General features: G+C 40.0%; 1 protein-coding gene across 2 annotated transcripts in view; it reads left to right on the forward strand.

Moving 5' to 3' along the window:
- LOC124041657 (inactive dipeptidyl peptidase 10-like) overlaps positions 1-21948 on the forward strand; it is a 370729-nt gene that overhangs the window by 225661 nt on the left and 123120 nt on the right. Inside the window, exon 1 of one of the 2 annotated variants that reach the window (XM_046359501.1) lies at positions 3132-3535. The exons of the other annotated variant lie outside the window; for it this stretch is intronic. Within the exon in view, the coding sequence (XP_046215457.1) occupies positions 3467-3535 (69 nt within the window). The 5' untranslated portion in view covers positions 3132-3466. Of the gene's footprint in view, positions 1-3131; positions 3536-21948 lie in introns of those variants that run through there. 2 annotated transcript variants of the gene reach the window in all.

Below are 21948 nucleotides of genomic sequence, written 5' to 3' on the forward strand. Positions count from 1 at the left end.
TTAACATGTGTAGACTAACAGTGAAATGCTTACTTACGGGCCCTTCCCAACAACATGTGTAGACTAACAGTGAAATGCTTACTTACGGGCCCTTCCCAACAACATGTGTAGACTAACAGTGAAATGCTTACTTACGGGCCCTTCCCAACAACATGTGTAGACTAACAGTGAAATGCTTACTTACGGGCCCTTCCCAACAACATGTGTAGACTAACAGTGAAATGCTTACTTACGGGCCCTTCCCAACAACATGTGTAGACTAACAGTGAAATGCTTACTTACGGGCCCTTCCCAACAACATGTGTAGACTAACAGTGAAATGCTTACTTACGGGCCCTTCCAAACAACATGTGTAGACTAACAGTGAAATGCTTACTTACGGGCCCTTCCCAACAACATGTGTAGACTAAAAGTGAAATGCTTACTTACGGGCCCTTCCCAACAACATGTGTAGACTGACAGTGAAATGCTTACTTACGGGCCCTTCCCAACAACATGTGTAGACTGACAGTGAAATGCTTACTTACGGGCCCTTCCCAACAACATGTGTAGACTAACAGTGAAATGCTTACTTACGGGCCCTTCCCAACAACATGTGTAGACTAACAGTGAAATGCTTACTTACGGGACCTTCCCAACAACATGTGTAGACTAACAGTGAAATGCTTACTTACGGGCCCTTCCAAACAACATGTGTAGACTAACAGTGAAATGCTTACTTACGGGCCCTTCCCAACAACATGTGTAGACTAACAGTGAAATGCTTACTTTACGGGCCCTTCCCAACAACATGTGTAGACTAACAGTGAAATGCTTACTTACGGGCCCTTCCAAACAACATGTGTAGACTAACAGTGAAATGCTTACTTACGGGCCCTTCCCAACAACATGTGTAGACTAACAGTGAAATGCTTACTTACGGGCCATTCCCAACAACATGTGTAGACTAACAGTGAAATGCTTACTTACGGGCCCTTCCCAACAACATGTGTAGACTAACAGTGAAATGCTTACTTACGGGCCCTTCCCAACAACATGTGTAGACTAACAGTGAAATGCTTACTTACGGGCCCTTCCCAACAACATGTGTAGACTAACAGTGAAATGCTTACTTACGGGCCCTTCCCAACAACATGTGTAGACTAACAATGAAACGCTTACTTACGGGCCCTTCCCAACAATGGCAAGGACCATACCAAGTGGTGATACAGCCAGTCAAGATGCTCTCAGTAGTGCAGCTGTAGAACCTTTTGAAATTCTGAGGGCCCATTCCGATTGTTTTCAGCCAATGGTCATTGGTCAACTTTTTGACAGGGTGGAATCAGTAAAAGCAGGATCTGGCTTGTTCATTTTGACAGTGTGGGGTCCAGGACTTCAGCACCATGGACAGAATGCGCTCAGTGGCTGAAGAGGGTTCATGATTCAAATTGATAAATATTAACCAACCAATAGCTAGCTATATGCCATAATGTAGCCTATGGTGCTTGACTTGGACTGGAGCTGTCCAGAGCCCTGTACTGGCAATTCACATTTTAGGAGAATTATGTACCTGCTCCTCTACAAAACAAAGTAGCTTATCTCTGGCTGAGATTCACACACCAAGCAGAAAAAAATTGATCAAAGCAGAATATAGGTGGTATCTGCATTGAATAGTAATGGAGAGTGGCCATTCATTTCCTGATTCCACTTTGTTCAAGTTTATTTGCCTCTAGTCTGTGAATATATGCGTGACAGTAGGCTGGTCGATATTGTGCAGATTTAAAATGAGCCAACCTGTATGCACATGATGCGCTTTTCCACGTTGTCAAATGAGGGTTTGTTTGTAAGGTCATGGAAATTAATTTGATAATTTTAGTTAATGTAATTCATGAAGGCACACTTTTAAATATTATCAACCACTTAAAAATCTACATATCAGCCATTATCGGAATGACCCTTAAGTGTGTGTCTGTGTATGCTGTGTGTAAGAGTGCGAGTGGGCTGTTGCCTGAGGAGAGACATTACAGCAGCAGGAACACAATAATGACAGACAACAGACTAACTAGATAGACAATTCAAAACATAACTTGTAGCAGTTATCCCGCTTGTTACAGTAGCTAACTAAGCATTAATGTCGTTGTCGCCTTTCCACTGGCACTGTAGGAAACCTAAATTAATCTGCACCGTTGGAAAACTGGGATTCCCCTCTATTAAATAGAAGCCATGTAATTGCAACGATGTTTTAAAATTTATAATAATGGACTTACTGACAAATAACTAAGCATAGAGCATAGATCGCCCCTGAAACATTTTAGCCTTATATATAAACATGTCTAGTTAGATACCTTGCTTTGAAGTATCCTACCTTATGCATGTGATCCCTGGTTCATTGAATGAGTAAATTGTTGCCAACCATCCCCTAAGACAGCTACTGGTTGTGCAGGTTTTTGTTCAAGCCCTGGTCTAAACTCATTGTAGCCTAAACATCAGCTGCTCAGTGGGACCTTGATAGGCAGACGTGGGTGTTCGAGGGCCCGGATCAAAGGCCAAGCCTGCACACCCAGGAGTTCTCCAGATGGAGGATTGAACACATGTTGATGTGACTAACGGTGCAGTTCTACTTTGTGGGGGGTTAAATGTCTAAATAGGATCAGACACAGCAGCCTTCCAGTCTCAATAATGCTTACTTTTTCGTGAGGTTATAATAATCGTCATGGCAATTTGGTTAAAAGTCTTGGAGAAGTCATCAACCATGTGTATGAATCCTTAACAGAGAATAATCAGAGGTTTCTATAGCGTGTCATTTGTGAATTTCGGCGAACATGATATAATAGACCATCGTGGAAAAAGACAGCTCCTGCACTTCTTTTATCCCATGTCAAGCACGGAGCCTACCATCATCAACTGTACACACATCACGGGAAAACTAGAAGGATGTACAAGCTAATGCTTCGGCTATTAACGTTCTGAAATAGCAAAATATATGTAAATAATTTGCTCATTTGAGCTCTTTGGGTCGTCAGTCAATTTATATTATGTTAAACACGTAATCACCCCCACCCATTTTTACAGTGGGAACGCATCGGCATCAGATCACTCCGTTGCCCCATCCTCTCCACCCCTCCCAGTTCCTCACCCTGGATCACACAGACTAGACGAGGACCGAGCAGTCAAGATCCCCTCGTTAGTCGCTTGCAGATTCATAGAGGTGTATAGGCAGCCAGTATATTTTCTGGGTTTAGGCTACTTAATTCTGACGACTAAATATTTTGCCCTGTCTTGAACATAATGTGGAGAGACAAGTGTTCTCGGCAGACATTCGAAGACCTAGCATAATTCATTCGTGACGGACCCCATTGCTGCATGCCTCCTGTTTAAGATTCTGCCGTTTTGACTAATCCACGGGACAGTGGGATCCGACTACAGAGCAGAGCATCTTTAGGATTCACAGCGAGTTGAGTCCAAGTTATATTACCAGCAGTTTACCATGACAGCCACTAAGGAGGCGGCGCAGCCGAATCAGAGACAGAAGCCACCGCCAAAGGATGATGAGGAGGTGGGTTTGCCAGTCTATCTATTTGCCAGGATCTGTGGTTAGGCTATTGAAGAGTTAATGAGCTATTTCTATTTTATTATCATGTGTTCTCCATCAGTGTTACACAACTATGTGTCAAACCTATTTACTTTGTCTATTCTACAAGGTCAGTTCGGCTATATAATTACATAGTGTCCAAAATGTGATGAAGCAAATTAATGCCAGTTCTTGTGTGTGGCAGAGTGTGAGAAATAGGGGTCATTTAACATCTGAATAGGCCTACTATCTATATTTTAGAACATGGTATATTCAGGAATATATTTCGTAGTCTACAGGAGGGGAGTGAAGGGATTTCTTTCACTTAGATTGTGGTTTAACTGTTGGCTGTTAGATAGCCGGTGTCTTATTTACCCTCTAGCTTTGTGTCCACGCGTTTATTTACCCTATATAGCTTTCTGTCCATGCGCTCCCAATCGTGCGAGAATATTAAAATACATTAAGCACTTGTGCTGCATATATCGCTATTATATACATTAGTGGCTCTCTATGAAGAGTTTGTCAGCGGTAATGCCCGAGAGTAATGAGTGCTCTCGTGGGAATCGTGAAACCTGCACTGCCAGAGATAGATAGAGAGGGAGACCGCGCCGCGTGCGTGCTCGGCTCGGGCAAGATTGTAATTCAGCGGTTGCCTCCTGTCGGCCCGGTCAGTACTATCCGGGATCCGTGGGACGTCCCCACCCTAACCTAAACCTACCATTATCCTAACCCTTACCATAACCATAACCTTTACTTAACCATAACTATTTTCTGTATTTTGGGCATGTAAACCACAATTATCCAGGAGGCAGGCCTGACGATGATTATTGTCAGTATGTTCATGCAGTACAAATATCTCTCAGAGATCATGTTCTATTCTGCAATGTTTTTGTTCGGCATCTGCAATGTTTCTCGTTAAACATTTAAACGGGTGACATCAGTGTCTGGAGGAATTGTTGGAGCGTTGCAACTTAACAACTAGCGGCTGGTCGGTGCATCAACTCTAATGATTGATATTGCTTCCCTAAATGTTTAAATAACCCCCATGTGCAGTGTGGAACCCGGGAAAATGATCTTCCAGACCATTGCAATCCATCTGCTGTGATGTGGGTGGTCTCATACTGTATATTTTATTGTCTGTGGCCACCAGAATGTCAATTGTAAATGTCAGTTGTTGGTGTCACTTGTGGGGTCTTAAGAGTTTATTAAGCACCATGGACAGCACCCACAAATACTGTACCACTTCAGGAACATATGGCAGCCCCTGTACCTCTCTGTTTCAGAGGGGTTGGGTTGAATGCGGAAGACACATTTCAGTTGAATTCATTCAGTTGTACAACTGGCTAGGTATCCCCTTTACCTTTCCCTTTCCCTTCAAATCTAAGTCTCCAAAGCAATGCTCCTCTTGTGCTTATGATGTAGCTTGTATGTTCTTGTGATGAAGGACACACTGCAGTCTGAACAGAAACTCAACCACATTGTAATACTTACCAACATCCTTTATCGTATCTCTGAAATGCTGTTTTGCTCTAACCTTGAAAACGTCTGATTCGATTGAAGGATGTTGTGTCAGGGGTACCATTTTATTTACAGAGTTCAAATAGCATTTCATATGAGATGAGATTTTGATTGTGCCTGTCTGGAGTGACAGTTGGACATGGAGAGTTTGCACTTTTGTGATGATTTAATTGTTTCTATTGCACCAGGCATGCTCAATCAAGGAACCCCCTGCTTGAAACCAGGTCTGAGTAATTCATTCATGACAAACATGCAGTTAGCTATATGTCACAGGAATGTAGTGACAGGCAATGCCACACAGGCTATTTATGTCAAAGATTTTATGAGGCTCTCACTGACTGCGCCTGACTCGCTGACAGCCCGAGCAGATCAACCATCCACAACATTTAATTAGTGCATTGAGAGATATACACATAGGGAAGATGCAAATAACTTCTTTATAATCTAGTTCCAATTCACTGTCAACTTCCCCATTTCCCTTTTGCGTGTAATCATAACTGTTGCATGGGGATGGAGAATCTTTTGATAGTGTAAAAATAAAAATAAACTTTATAAGCCACAACAATCATATACATTTGTTTAGGCCCTGTAGTCCAGCAATTTGGATTTGAAATGATACAATGACAAAGAAGTTAAAGTGGAAACTGTCAGCTATAACTTGAGGACATTTTCGTGTGAACCGTTTAGAAATTACAGCACTTTTTGTACATAGTCCCCGCATTTTAGGAGACCAAAAGTAAGGTAACAAGGTCAGATTGCACCTCTAACAGTTGGGGCATTGGCATGCATACAGATTAATATTGCACATTTTTACAACCACGGGACTAGAGAGGAGAGGACAGGAGAGTGGAGTAGAGGAGGGTGGAGGATAAGGAGCGGAGAGTTGGACAGAAGAAAGGAGAGAGGGGAGGAGAAGAAGGTGAAGTGGAGAGGAGCGGAGCGGGATACTGCCAAATGGTTTTCAACATAGCCATTGAGACTAGGCTGCCAACGGACCTGGGGAGATGCTACATTTCAAACAACATAATGTAGTTTACATGTAGTTAACACAGCCTCTCAAAGAAATCCACAATGATTATTAATGCAGGCCTCAGTTGTTCCTTATCCAATTATCAAAAAATGGAAGTACTAACGTAACAAGCCATTGACAAAGAAATCATTGTATGATATGTTTACGCTGGGATCATTATCATTTGGTAACATGGATGAGCCCTATTTATAGATTAATCTTAACCATGCTCCCGGATTTAGATTTGGCAAATATAACACACTTTTGGCATATGTTCTTAATATTTTCCTGTGGGAATAAAAGGGAATATGAGGGAGTCCGTAGATAGTTCGGTCTAACCTCTGATTAGAGGCGGAGAGCAGGCCGAAAAAGCCCTGTTTTGTCTGTGTGTTTGTTTCGGTGTCAGTGTGTTGGGTCTGTGTTTTGTGTCTGTGTGCGTGGTGAATAAACAGCACGTCTCCATTACCCTAATCCACTCAAAGGCTGTTTTTCAAGATGAACCACATCACAAGATCACTGGCTTCAGCTAGAGGAAGATGGGGTTGTCTTGTGTGTCTATGGCCCTATGTCCTCTCAGATATCCAAAGGTGTATAGGGTGGGTGGGTGGGTGGGTGGGTGGGTGGGTTGGTGGGTGGGTTTGGAATTGGGGCTTTGTTTTTCAGTAGTATTCAATGGGTCAATCAATACATGCATATGTTGTTGTTTAGATGGGTGTTGGTGTAGACACATGGTCGTCTACTAATAATTACATTACTTTTTTGTGTTCAGATGGGTATCTGTTGGTGTGCCTAAAGGTTAAACCTATTTTAAAACATGTTGTTGTGTCCATACGGGTCAGGTTAGTGTCCTCTCTTGACATGGGTGCAAATGCCTAAAGATGTGCCTTGTATTACTGTAGCTTAGTATGGGGGGGATATGTACCTTTCTCTCCCAACAATCTACATGAATCTCAATGACAAATTTGACCTTTTAGATAGATATGTACACCTCTAACTTATAAGGTCATACTTTTACAACCTTAAAGTTAGTCATTGGCACAGTCATTTTTTTGCCTACTTACTGAGCTACAGTGAATTTAAAATAATTGCTTAGAGAGAGGTTGAAAATAAGAACCAAACTCCTGGAGCAGCAGACAGGGCTGAGGAACAAAAAGAGTAAATCAGTTGCATGAGCAGCCCTCTCAATCCAACTCCCACTGGCTTTGTCCTTCACTCTTGCTCCTCCGTTCTCCCTTAATTCGCCCCTCGCCGGTAATTTTATAGCTCAGTGGCTGCTGGATGCCCCAATGTCACCTATGTCTCCAAAAAAAAAAAACGTAAAGTGAGAGACTCTTAAAGTGCAGAGCCTGTGAGTTTGACTGGGCGTGTGACGACAATCTCCACTCAGACACATTCAGTTGTGTCTCAATGAGCTTACCCTGTGGATGGCTCCCCCATTACGATTTTCTTTTCAATTTGATTTCCCTGGAATAGATGAAATACCTTTTTTTTATTGGAGGGAAAGAGCTCAATTCTTATCCACGCTCTGAGCATAATTTGACTACGAATGTAGTCAGCTGTGTCTAATTGGCTTCAGTTAAATTTGATTGCAAGAGAGAAAAAGGCTTTAGCACATACCGTGTAATTTCAACCAAATCACATTTTAATTTGCGGTTGTGGATAATTCATTCAGATAGTAAAAGCTGATTAATATAATTACTCTATTGTCCTGCATACGCTGCTGCGGAGGTGGTCTGGGCTAATATTCAGACATTATATGGTCTAATACAGATGATTGCATCTTGTGAATGGCTATGTCCCAATTTGACTTGATGTCGCTAGAACACATTCTCTGTCCTATGCATGTCATTGACTCAGTCCGTCTTTTTACCAACACCAATATCGATATCAAAATACACAAAAAAACTATACAAGGAGGAATTGTTTTGGAATGAAATCATTGAGGGCTCGTATCTATTTTATATCTTGTTTGCTTTATAAACAATAAACATCACTTGGCATAGGAGATAAGAGAGAGAAGGAGTAGACATTCATAACAGATAATATGAACGCCATTGAGTGCAAACGTGTCATAGATTTGATTCCGGACTAGACACTTGACTTCAGCGCTAGACAATGACTATCACATGAAGCATCAAACATTGGTCATTAGAGCTCCGATAAACAAACAAGGAACCAAATAGGGCACCTATTCATTTGTGAATAGCACAGCTGCAACTCTCCATATCTACTGTGCTCAGCCACTCACATGAAAGAAAAACAGACTCGGAGATTGAGCTGTCTAAATGTTGAGAATTTAGTTCCATCAGGGCCCACTCATGTTTCCCTGTGTGTGTCATGGTAGTGTAGTTTATACATTAGAGCCCCACTGTGGAGTACAGACAAGAATTCCAACAGTGGGTGAATGGCCTGTGGAGGCGATCAATGTCCATTTTCGGAGTAGCTTCAACTTTAACCTCAGTCAAAAACTTGCACTTCGTACAAAGCTGCTGTGGATCGAATGTCTTGGTCGCTTATTGGTACATGTTGCCTGTTCTTTGGTCCAAAAAAAGTGTTCTGTTTATCCACTTATCTTTGAGGCTTTAACTGTTGAAAGCATTTGTAAGGCATAGACTTGCATTGAGCAGGGTTCTGTGTTCTTGTGGCCAGTCATGTATGGACACCCAAGATGTATATCACAGTAAATATGTGACAGGGTAATGTTGTGTGGTGGTTTGCGTTGTGATCATTGGTAAATGTTCAATTATCAGGGTACTGGTGGGTCTTGGGTACAGATGGATCAGATGCATGTTATTACAGAAATAACTAACACCTTCACAGCTTAAGGTGTTGTACTGTCTACTTTGAAGAATAAACACTCTACAAAGAATTACATATAGTTGAGCCATACTCTTCCAACTGTCATCGTTCTATAGACAAATCAGGAATCAGTAAACTTTGAATTGGCTTTAGCAAATACTTCCGGTACATACAGTGACTTCAGAAAGTATCCACACCTCTTCACTTATTCCACATTTTGTTGTGTTTACAGCAGGGCTGCCAACTTTTGAAGAAAGCTTAGAGTGAGATTTGCTATGTCCATTTCATTGCCCACTGGCACAACCCCTAGATGGGAAATGTGACTTTTTAAGGCTAATTTCCTACAATTCCATGCATTTTGACATGGCTTAGGCATATGAGCAGGGTGGAAATAAAAATAAAGAAAAAAACACAGGTCACGTGTATTCAGAATGTTTTGAACATTAAATGAATACTCACAATTTGACAATTTTGTGACATTGAGATTTCATTTGAGATAAAAACACAAACATTTTGTAATTTGGGTGGACAATCTCTTTAAAATAGGTCTGGAAGAAAATCCTGCTTGCTCTCCAAGAGGGTTGGCCTCCCCTGAAGCGCTGGGTGTTTGGAAATGTTCTTGTTATAACAATTAATTTCTCAATATCAATATTCAGTTGGTTTATGCCTACTAGTTGAAGATCCTTGTCATCATCTTGCTCTGCATAGACAAAATATGATGTTTTATGAGTTGTGAGTTCCCCTATCATCTCTGCCTAGCATGTACACAGTACTAACACTTATTTTGATTCCTGGAGTATTTAATATCCAATGTTTATTCAAAACTGTCCATGAATGGCTGCAAAATTACATAGCCTCATGTAATTCATTTTCAAAGACAAGTAGGTATATTCGATTTCAAATATGTGATTAACTGGCAAAATTGGGAAGAAGTGGAATGATAAAATAAGTGTCGGGAGTAACAACAGTGTTCTTGCTGACAAATATTTACCATATATTAATCAGGGTGGTAGGTAGCCTAGTGGTAAGAGTGTTGCAAGATCAAATCCCTGAGCTGACAAGGTAACAATATCTGTCGTTCTACTCCTGAAAAAGGCCATCTTTGAAAAAAAAATAATTCTTAACTGATTTGCCTAGGTAAATACAATTTTAGCCCATTGTTAAAGAATGAGAATTGTTCCACTGATCAGACTGAAACATACCATAGGTCTATCTACTGCCTCTTCGTTGTCACAGCCTAAACGGCAATCACCAAACGAAGGAACTAATGCAAGTGTGGATTAAATCCACTTTAGTACATGCTGCCAAAAGGCATTCTGCAATAGGGACGGGAGTAACCTCTACCTCGTTTTGTTGACAACATTGTACATAAAACAGAGCTACCATGCTACTGTTTTCAGAGGTTTAGAAACTCAGCAGAGAATGTTCTCTCTCTCCATTCAGCTCCACTCTAATTTTGAGGGGCATTTCTTTAAAACATGCATCAAATCCCCTTTGATCCCTTACATATGCTTCAATGTGCCTCTGTTCACAGCGCTGTGGCAAGACAGGGCAACGATAAAGGTTCAGCTCGTGATGTTTAAATTGCAGGTGCAGATGCTCCGATTTCAAAATGATTTGGGGCAGTTGAAAAGTTAACACGCTGACTATACAATAGACTAATTAGACAAATATAAGTAGTGCTTTTCAATGCGTGAGATATGAGGTGTGCGGTGAGAATGTGAGGTCAAATGCATCTGTCTCATGACCAATACGTGAGTGTTGGCAGCTCTGTTACAGCCTGAATTTAAAATGGATTATGTTGATATTTTGTGTCAATGATCTACACACAATACCACATAATGTCAAAGTGGAATGTTTTTAGTAGAACATTTCTGAAATTAGTAAAAAGAAAATGTCATCAGTCAGTAAGTGTTCAACACCTTTGTTATGGCAAGCCTAAACAAGTTCAGGAGTAAAAATGTGCTTAACAAATTGCATAATAAGTTGCATGGACTCACTCCATGTTCAATAATAAAGGTTAACATGATTTTTGAATGACTACCCAATCTCTGTAACCCACATATACAATTATCTGTAAGGTCCCTCAACCAAGTAATACATTTCAAGCACAGATTCAAAACACAAAGACCAGGTAGGTTTTTCAATGCCTTTCAAAGGAGGGCACTGATGGGTAGATTTGTACAAAAAAAAAACACACAAAAAAGCAGATGGTGAAAATCCCTTTGAGCATGGAAAAGTTATTAATTATACTTTGCATGGTGTATCAATACACCCAGTTGCTACAAAGATACAGGCGTTTTTCCCAACTCAGTTGCCGGAGAGGAAGGAAACTGCTCAGGGATTTCACCATGAGGCCGATGGTGATTTTAAAACAGTTACAGAGTTTAATGGTTGTGATATGAGAAACGGAGGATGTATCAACAACATTGTACTCCACAATACTAACCTGAATGACATAGTGAGAAGAAGAAAGCCAGAATGAAAAATGCAACCTGTTTGCAACAAGGCACATAAGTAATACTACAAAATAACGTACCAAAGAAATGCACTTTTTGTCCTGAATACAAAGCATTATGTATGTTCACGCATGGTGGTGGCTGCATCATGTTATGGTACGCTTGTTATCGGCAAGGACTAGGGAGTTTTTTAGGATAAAAATAAATGGAATACAGCTATAAGCACAGAAAAGTATCCTAGAGGATACCCTGGTTCAGTCTGCTTTCCAACAGACACTGGGAGATTTTGTCACCTTTCAGCAGGACAATAACTTAAAACACAAGACGAAATCTACAATGGAGTTGCTTACCAAGACGAATGGCTTAGTTACAGTTTTTACTTAAATCGGCTTGGAAATCTAGGGTAATAATTGAACATGGCTGTTTAGCAATGATCAACAATCTACTTGACAGAGCTTGAATCATTTAAAAAATAATATTCCAGGTGTGAAAGCTCTTAAAGGCTTACACAAAAAGACTCACAGCTGTAATCACCGCCAAACGTGCTTCTACAAAGTATTGACTCAGGGGTATGAATACTTATGTAAATGAGGTATTTCTGTTATTAATTTGTTATCTTTCCGTGACTTTTGGGGTTCTGTCTTAATGTCTTACGAAAGTTATTATCCCCTCCTTATGACTGTTTTATGAAGGCATCATGACTGGTTGCTTCAGGTTAAAGTGTGAACCAAATCTCAAGTCCCTTAGCCAAACAAACATTGACATTTCATATTTGATTGGAGCATGTAGAGTCTACAAAGCATATATTGTCTATAATGATAAAGGGTATAGGATATGTGTGATGATTTCTTCAGATATGGTCAGCATGCTCTTGGGTAGATTTGGTCCTTAGGCATGCTCAGACCAGCACAGATACAAAAAAGCAAAACAGCTCGACATTGACTAGAATTTTAACGTACACTAATGCAACAGACTGTATACCAATGTAGCGGCTGATTATGAATCTGGAATAAGTAATTGAATGCGTCCCTACAAATCAGTTTGATACCCTCTTTGATTAGAGCGGTATGTAAATCATTTGAATTATGGATTTGAATGCACTATGGCTACATCCCAAATGGACCTTATTACCTATGTAGTACACTCCTTTTGACCAGGACCCATAGGGCTCTGGTCAAATGTAGTGCACTAGGGAAAATGGTGCCATTTGGGATACAGCTTAGGAAACCAGCATTATTACCACATTGGAGAGATGTATTGCCGTTGTATCGTGTGATATAGATATGGAATTCAGAGTATTTTAAACAGTTGTTTACCACAGTTTTGATAGAACCATAACCCCCTAAGGTCTAAGGGCCCGGGACTCGGTTTCTACTAAGCTAACATATGGAATTGTTTTAAGATTTCAAGGGTAATTTAGCTTTTTTGTAAATGTATTTTAGGACCCCTGTAAGTATATAAAAGTGTTGTTTTTATTATTTGATGAAATGCATTGAATAACATATTTATACATGGCTAAAGAGTTTGGAAAAAATATATAAAGGAAGTTTGTTTTGAAGTGTCTGTCCTATATCTAAGAGATATAAGAAAGATCAGGAAATAATATAAATATATTTTTATCCATATTTAACCGCTTTTGTAGGCACTAAAGTACTTCCATATACACTGAGTGTCCAAAACATTAGGAGCACCTGCTTTTTCCATGACATAGACTCCAGGACATAGACTCTATGATCTCTTATTGATGTCACCTGTTAGAAGACAGGTTAAAGAAGGATTTTATGCCTTGAGACAATTGAGACATGGATTGTGTAAGTGTGCCAAGTGAACGGGCAAGACAAAAGGTTTAAGTGCCTTTGAATAGGGTATTGTAGTAGGTGCCAGGGGCACAGGTTTGAGTGTCAAAAACTGCAACGCTGCTGGGTTTTCACTCTCAACAGTTTCCTGTGTGTATCAAGAATAGTCTACTACCCAAAGGACATCCTGCCAATTTGACAAAACTGTGGGAAGCATTGGAGTCAACATGGGCCAGCATCCCTGTGGAATGCTTTTGACACTTTGTTAAGTCCATTGCCTTGATGAATTGAGGCTGTTCTAAGGGGAAAGGGGGTTGCAACTCAATTTTAGGAAGATGTTCCTAATGTTTTGTACACTCAGTGTATACTTCCATTAATTGTTTTAACTGATACCGGGCTACCTTCAGATTAGTCTTGTGACGCTTGTGGGCGTTCTAGAGCAAAATGGAGAACACCATCGAATTAGTCTCAACATATTAATTTGTAGCCCAAATTAAAAAGACAGATTTTCAGGATGTCTCCTGGTTTTACAAAAACTGCTGTAGCTGTGGTGGATTGAGATGCAGCCCAAAAGCTTGTGACCTTTTTGGTACGTCAGAACAGTGGCATGTATTCATGGATGCCAAGGGAAACCAGGCTTCCTCAAAAATTGGTCCAATAAAAACATACAAATTCTAGAACAATTTATCTTTAGTCAATCTGTATTTTCATAATTTTCCTTAATTTGGTAAGTGGCTGAATCTATCTCATCAGATAAGTCCTCAGAGCGAGGGAAACAGCACCCCTCTGTCCAGTATGTGGAGCCCATGAATCTGAGGCTGTTTGGAAAAAAAGAGTATGACATGTTTCCACTGTAGCATTAATTAATTTCAGTGAGCATTTTGACAATCAGCGTTGAGCTGAGCTCAACTGTGGTAAGTCCCGGCCAGTTTAGATTTGGCCTCACACAAATCAAATCACATCAAAAGCAAAAGACCTGCCTGTTCCTGGTCTGCTTGTGTTGTTGTCCTGCAGTAGCTAGCTAGCTAGATCTGCAATTTCCTCAATTGTGGATTCAGATATGGATTTGGACTTGTGGGTAGCCGAGCGATTAGAGAGTTGGGCTTGCAACCAAAAGGATGCTCGTTCAAAGAGCCAACAAGGTGAAACATTTGTCAATGTGCTCTCGAGCAAGGCATTTAAAGGAAAATTCCACACAAAACCATTAGTTCATTGTTGACATAGTTCCAAAACGTTTTGCTTGTCAGCACTCAAGTTTTCAAGATATGTAACTTTCAAAATACGGAAATCATACCAATCATACCGAAATCATACCAAATGAGTTTTGGAGTTTTCCTTTAATCCTAATTTTCTCCAGGTGTGCCGTGTTGCTATGGCTGACTCTGTAAAGCAACACATTTCACTGCACCTATCAGGTGTACAGAATGTGACAATAAAATATATATATATATATATTTAACTTAATTGTCCATGGAGGCCAATGATTATAACGACAATTCTGATGTAACCATATATTCATACGTTTTGCCACTGGCCTGAGACGATTGAAGTAACCTAGATGTAGTAGACTCACGTTAACTAGCTAGCTAACTTAGCTGGTTCATTGTTGCTCTAAGCCTGCAAGCATTTTAGCCATGTAGCCTAGGCTAGGACAACAACAACTAAAAGCTTGTGACGGAGTCATAGACCATTTTGCCAACATGAAAGAGAGGAGGATGACATTGCTGTTCAACTAGTCTACAGGTAGGGTGAGTCAACATGCTTTTTCTACTTGCGCACACGCACGGACACACAAACAGAAATCAGTACCATGGAGAGCAACATGATATTTAGCAACGTTGATTGGATTAAAATGTTTTAGGTATCTTTACATTTGTTTTCACTGTATTACACTAAGCATATATTGCCTAGTTGATTTGATGATGTTTAAGTTGAAATCATGCTCTAATAATAGAGGAAGTGCTCCTGTTTTCTTTGTGATGACTAACTCTTCATGGTTCTAAATCAGTAGTTGTTTAGTAAACTATCAGCCTGGTCTCATAGACTAGAATCAACATACTAAAAGAAAATCCATATGTTACGTTTGGTATGGGTACAGAAGACAGAAGGTTACTTAAGGCAAAAACAAAAGAAGGGTGCTTGGTGGATGAATGGGCGTGAAGGTTGCATGTTTGAATCAACTTTACCATTTTAGCTAATTAGCAACTTTTAAACTACTTACTATGTTAGCTAACCCTAACATTAACCCTTTAACCTAACTCCTAACCTTAACCCTAGCCTAGCTAACCTAAGCTTAACTAGCTAACATTAACGTTAGCCACCTTTCTATTGTTTGCCACAACAAATTGGAATTCGTAACATGTCACACTGTACGTATTGAAAATTCGTGCCGTTATACGAATTGTAATTCGTAACATATCATACGAAATGTATGATGGAAATCCACAAATTAATACATACCATACCAAACTTTAACTTATTGACACTACCCATCCCTTAAGCGGGATAATTGTCATTAGCAACCGCTGAATAGAATAGCGTCACAGTCAAATAATTTGACTAAAAATATTAATATTCATGAAATCACAAGTGTAATATTGCAAAACACAGCTTAGCCTTTTGTTAATCCACCTGTCGTCTCAGATTGTGAAATTATGCTTTACAGCGAAAGCAATCCAAGCGTTTGTGTAAGTTTATTGATCGCATGACAAAACATTAAGTACACTTAGTATCAGGTAGCTTGGTCACGAAAATCAGAAAAGCAATCAAATGAAACGTTTACCTTTGATGATCTTCGGATGTTTTCACTCACGAGACTCCCAGTTACACAACAAATGTTCCTTTTGTTCCAAAAAGATTATTGTTATATCTAAAATACCTCAGTTTGTTTGTCGCGTTATGTTTATAAATCCACAGGAAATAGCGATCACAACAACGCAGATGAAAATTCCAAATAATATCCATAATGTCCACAGAAACATGTCAATTGTTTTTTATAATCAATCCTCAGGTTGTTTTTAAAATATATATTCGATAATATATCAACCGGGAGTGTAGGTTAGGGGGAATAGGACAGTGGGAAACAATGGCCGCTTTACTCTGTTGCGCAAAACTCACTTTGAGAGCCCACACCTATCCACTTACGCAATGTGATCTTTCTCGCTAATTTAAAAAAATAAAAGACTGTTGACACCTTAGGGAAGCCACATAAAAAGGAATCTGGTTGATATCCCTTTAAATGGAGGATAGGAATGCATAGGAACAGAATAAATAAATAAGAGGCACTTCCTGATTGGATTTTCAGTTCTGTTATACTCACAGACAATATTTTGACAGTTTTGGAAACTTTAGAGTGTTTTCTATCCCAATCTGACAATTATATGCATATTCTAGTTTCTGGGGCTGAGAAATAGTGATTTTGTTTCGTCCACCCAAAGTTTTTCTTTATTTTTACAATTTTACATTGTAGAATAATAGAATAATAGTGAAGACATCGAACCTATGAAATAACACATATGGAATCATGTAGTAAACAAAAAAGTGTTGAATCGCTGCAACAACAAAACAATGTGATTTTCTGGATTTTTTCCTAATTTTGTCTGTCATAGTTGAAGTGTACCTATGATGAAAATTACAGGCCTCTCTCATATTTTTAAGTGGGAGAACTTGCACAATTGGTGGCTAACTAAATACTTTTTTGCCCCACTGTATGTGTCTTCACTCTTCTACATTAATATGGATGCTACCATGATTACAGACATTCCTGAATGATTCACGATTAATTCAGGAATATCCGTTATCATGGTAGCTTTCACATTAATGTAGAAGTGTTTAGAAACATATTATATACTTATTTACAACAGAAGTGACTCCAAAATGACAAAATACATTGTTTACCATTCATTTTTATTGGACAAACTCTTTTCTTAAACAACCAAAACAAACAGCAAATATACCCAACATCTTTGTGGAGTCACAAGCTTGATAATAATTGCACGCTAGGAATATGGGACCAAATACTCAACTTTTGACTACTTTAAATCACATAAGTGAATTTATCCCAACACTTTTGGTCCCCTAAAATGGTGGACTAAGTACAAAAAATGCTGTAATTTCTAAACAGTTCACACAATAAGGATGAAAATACCCTAAAATTGAAGCAGATGGTCTGCACTTTAAGCTCATAGTCATTGTATACAGAACCAACACTACCAAAAACATGTCACTCTCCCAATACCTTTGGAGCTAACTGTAACTAAAAGGGATATTTTATGTGTACCTACAAAACATCTCAACCCTAACTCCCCATAGACATGTGCTTCTTCTCCCTTGAGTTTCTTCTCTGAGACATAGATAAATGAAGGCTCTGGATGCATCCCAAAAGGCACCCTATGCCTACACATTGCACTACTTTTGACCTATAGGCCCTGGTGAAAAGTAGTGCACTATAAAGAGAATAGGGTGCCTTTTGGAACACAGCCTCTGTCTGATTGCTTATTGCCAGAGCTGTCAGATATTTATTTATGGTTTTCAGTGTCTCCCTGCAACACAGACTGCACACTCCGATGTGGAGTAACATAGCACATTTGGAAGATGAATGACATTCTATGACAGAAAATCAAAGGGCAAAAAAATTGGCTTCTGAAAAATGGTGCAGGCAGCCATATTAGTTTTATGACTCTGTTGTTTTATTTGGACTGTAAATCGAAATGGAAACTCTGTCTAGACTGGTGAAAGTAAAGAAAGTTAGACTTGCAGTGCTTCTAGATGGCGACATGCTTGTTTGGTTGGGCTCTACTGTTTAGCAGTCCTTTGCCTATAGGCCGTTGCCTGTGGATATGTCTGTGTATTTTATTTTACCTTTATTTAACTAGGCAAGTCAGTTAAAGAATACATTCTTATTTACCATGACGGCCTATCCCGGCAAAACCCTAACACGGATGGCGCCGCCCTATGGCACTCCCAATTACGGCCGGTTGTGATACAGCCTGGAATCGAAACAGGGTCTGTAGTGACACCTCTAGCACTGAGATGCAATGCCTTAGACCGCTGCGCCACTCGGGAGCAATGTGTACAGTAGGTGTGATAACAATTTACTTGAAGTGTTATTCATGACACATCCATAATAGGGTCATAAGCATATTGTAAAGTAGCATAACTCTTCAAGTAAAGGCATGTGTCACTGAATGTGTGTTTGTGAAACTGTGATTCCAATGACTTCAGCTATGAAGCTCTGAATGTCTTCAGCTGTGAAGCTCTGAATACAATATATGAGATGCAGTAGAACGGTCATGGGGGATGTCTCCCCACTATGTCTGTGTGGGGGTGTGGGGGGTTGGGAGGGGGGCTCTAAGTGAAACACACCCAGGCAATTTTTTTTCCTGGAGGCTAGGCATTTGTCAGGGCCCTGCCACGGTTTCCTAATCCCCATAATGGTAATGGAGAGACACGTCGGGCCAGAACTCTCATGACTCTATCTTTGCTCATAATTGAGTTAATAAATTAAGGATGATTATTCCAAAACTGCTAAGTAGGAAATTGTAGAAAGAGAAAGAGAAAAGCTCATGTATAGAGGGCTTTGACAATTTAGAGCTGCTGTCAACATTCAAGGACAAGGCAGCCTTTTTTGTGGAATTAATTAAATGAGCATCGGCCTAACCTCTGATAATAGATCAGCCCTTTGGGGGTCGTAATTGATACAACATTTTTGGTCCCAGAACGAGGGGGTGCCCCCCTGGCATGCACATATGGAAGCCGAAAACTGCACTCTTGCTGTTGGAGAGGTGCTTGAGCATTTGAAAATTTTCCAGAGCAGGAGAAATATGATGGTTTAGTTTACAATTACCCCGTGAAACCTCCAAGATACACATTTAATAAATAGACACTGAACACCTCCTCTGGAAGATGGAGCAGAAATGTCAAAAAATCGTTTTGATACAGCGACCTGGGTCTAACTTGCCATTTTTCTACTTCTCCCCATCTAGCCAATCACATCTTAGAAGTGGGTCGGCGGCCAGTAATCCCCTCCCTGTACCTGCAGGGTTTTGTGGGCAATTGAAGCCAGGAAAGCTAGTGGTTTGGATGATGTGGAGAGAGGGTCTTAATGTTGCCACCTTATCAGAACTAGCAGATGTGGATGGAGGAGAGCCTTTTTAAGACCACTGAGGCAGAACTCTGACAGTGCCACAGCCTCTTACCCCACCAGTGCATGGCTATTAACTTAGGCGGCCATCTTGACCCGATGACCAGTGTCCTTTCTCCATGTTAACCTGTGAAATTGTTAAATGCAAACAGTGTTGTGTTTCTGTCTTGTCGAATAGAGGTAATGACACACGCTGATACTGTACAGCTGGTAAAAGGCTGCTTGTTTGTGCCAGGGAGTTGCTACAGTATTCGGGGGTCATGAAGTTGGAGTGTGAGAGAGAGACTCCGAGAAAGGATTTAATGCAGTGGAGAACAACTACCCCCTCTCATTGAAGGAAATGCAAGGCAGACCGTGGTACTGCAGGCAATGTTAGCTGAAAACAGGATCCCTCATTATAGTGAATGGAAAAGATGGCAATCCTCATGGTTAATTTTTGATCACATAAAAACATGCTTTGAAGAAACTCATGGTACCAATGATTTAATCTTATACAACAGATGTATGTCCTTGAACCAATTATTTAAAAATCTCACACAGAACGATACTAACGATAATTTAGCCTGCAGTACCCGGGTCGGCATTCAACTAGAGTTAATCAATGAGAGGGGGCAGCACTGAGCTAGCCAGCAACATCGCTTCCTGGTATAGTTCTAACTGAGCATGTTTTTTTTTTCTTGTGTTGGCAAAAGTCTGTCCTCCATCCTTTCTCCTCCGTGACCCGTAAACCACTAAGTGGTTGAGTGGTCGAGGAGTGTGTCAGTTTGTTAGTAGGCAAACGGAAGTGTCCTTCCCTCCTAAAAAAATGTAGTCCAATTTGATTTGTCACATGCTTCATAGACAACAGGTGTAGACAGAGTGAAATGTTTACTTACGGGTACATTTCCAACAATACAGAGTAAAGATAAGATACAAATTAGGAATAAATACACAGTGAATAACATAAAAATAATGAGTAAAAATAACATGGCTTTATATAGGGAGTACCAGTACTGAGTTGATGTGCAGGGGTACGAGGTAATTGAGGTAGGTAACAGGATAGATAATAGACAGTAGCAGCAGCGTATGTGGTGAGTGTGAAAGTGTGTATGGTGTCAGTATGCATGTGTGTGCATATTATGTGTGTGTGTGTGTGCGTGTGAGTTAAATAAAGGTTAAAACATTTTTTTTTAAGTATTTGTGCGTTGAAGTGTCAGTGTATGTATGTGTGAGTGTGTGGGTAGAGTCCAGTGGGTGTGCATAAAGTATGTGCAAGAGAGTTAGTGCAAAAAAGGGTCAATGCAGGTAGTTCAGGTAGCCATTTGATTACGTTTTAGCTGTCTTGTTTAGAAGTCTTATGGCTTAGGGGTAGAAGATATTCAGGGTCCTGTTGGTGCATTGGTACCGCTTGCCGTGAAGTAGCAGAGAGAACAGTCTGCGGATTGAGTGGATGGAGTCTTTGTAAATTTTTCTTCTGACACCGCCTGGTATAGAGGTCCTGGATGGCAGGGAGCTCGGCCCCAGTGATGTGCTGGGCCATTCACATTAACCTCTGTAGCGCCTTGCGGTCGGATTCCAAACACTTGTTTAAACCAAGCGATGATGCAGCCAGTTAAGCCGCTCTTGATGGTGCAGCTGTATAACCTTTTGTGGATCTGAGGGCCCATGTCAAATCTTTTCAGCCTCCTGGGAGGCAGGAGGTGAAAGGAGGCAGGAAGTGAGCAAATCTAATTGATTAAAGGCCAGCGTCTCCATTAGACGCCATCTTAGCCGACATAATTTTGCTTCAATGCGCTATTGAGTCATCACATAGGAATGAATGGTGTCACGTGATCGATGGCTAAAACCATTATAGTTATTTTATTGTGTTATTTTTTACTTTAGTTTATTTGGATTATTTTCTTAACTCTTTCTTGAACTGCACTCTGTTGGTTAAGGGCTTGTAAGTAAGCATTCACGGAACACATGTTGTATTCAGCGTTTGATTTAGTTTGATATATTTGATATATACAGTCATTGGTTTAATGAAAACAATTCAACCATGCAAATTCCCCTCTTGAAATGCAAATGATGAAGTATTAACTTGCATTTTTCATAAAGTCTCTTCATGCCATTTACTCTGAGCTCCTCCATGCAACTTATAAACCCCTCCCTACCTCAGAGTTGAATTTAAACACAAAATGCCATAATGTTGGTCGTGTTATTCATTGAGCCCCACCGCACAGCACATCACAGCTTAGATTAAGCCCTATCATGCAGCTCATTTTGAGCCTCGCCATGGAGCTGGTTATCAATGCAGCTCAAGGTCACATGCTGAAACATCGTGCCTAGCACATTGACTATTATACAGCTGAATGAGTAACTTTTGTGACTGTATTATTTACTACTTTATGTTATTCTATTATTACAGATTTATAATCTTAATTTGATCATCCTGTTGTTGCAGGAAATGCAAACTTGTGGTTTAAAAAGTCTTCTAAAGTTGGTTATTTCCACTTCAAAATGTCTAATATGATTTGCCCTAACTTAAAATGTATCAACCCATGCACAAATGTCAATTCATTATTTCCACACAATAATTCACAATTTCTGTTGCGGCAAGCTTATTTTCCTGCTTTGAGAAACTGGTCAAATTGAGATCCTTCACCTGTACCTAGTGCATGAGTAAACATTTTCTCTGCTGTCATTGACATGGT

Source organism: Oncorhynchus gorbuscha, linkage group LG01 (genome assembly GCF_021184085.1).
Source record: "Oncorhynchus gorbuscha isolate QuinsamMale2020 ecotype Even-year linkage group LG01, OgorEven_v1.0, whole genome shotgun sequence".
Lineage (NCBI taxonomy): Eukaryota > Metazoa > Chordata > Actinopteri > Salmoniformes > Salmonidae > Oncorhynchus > Oncorhynchus gorbuscha.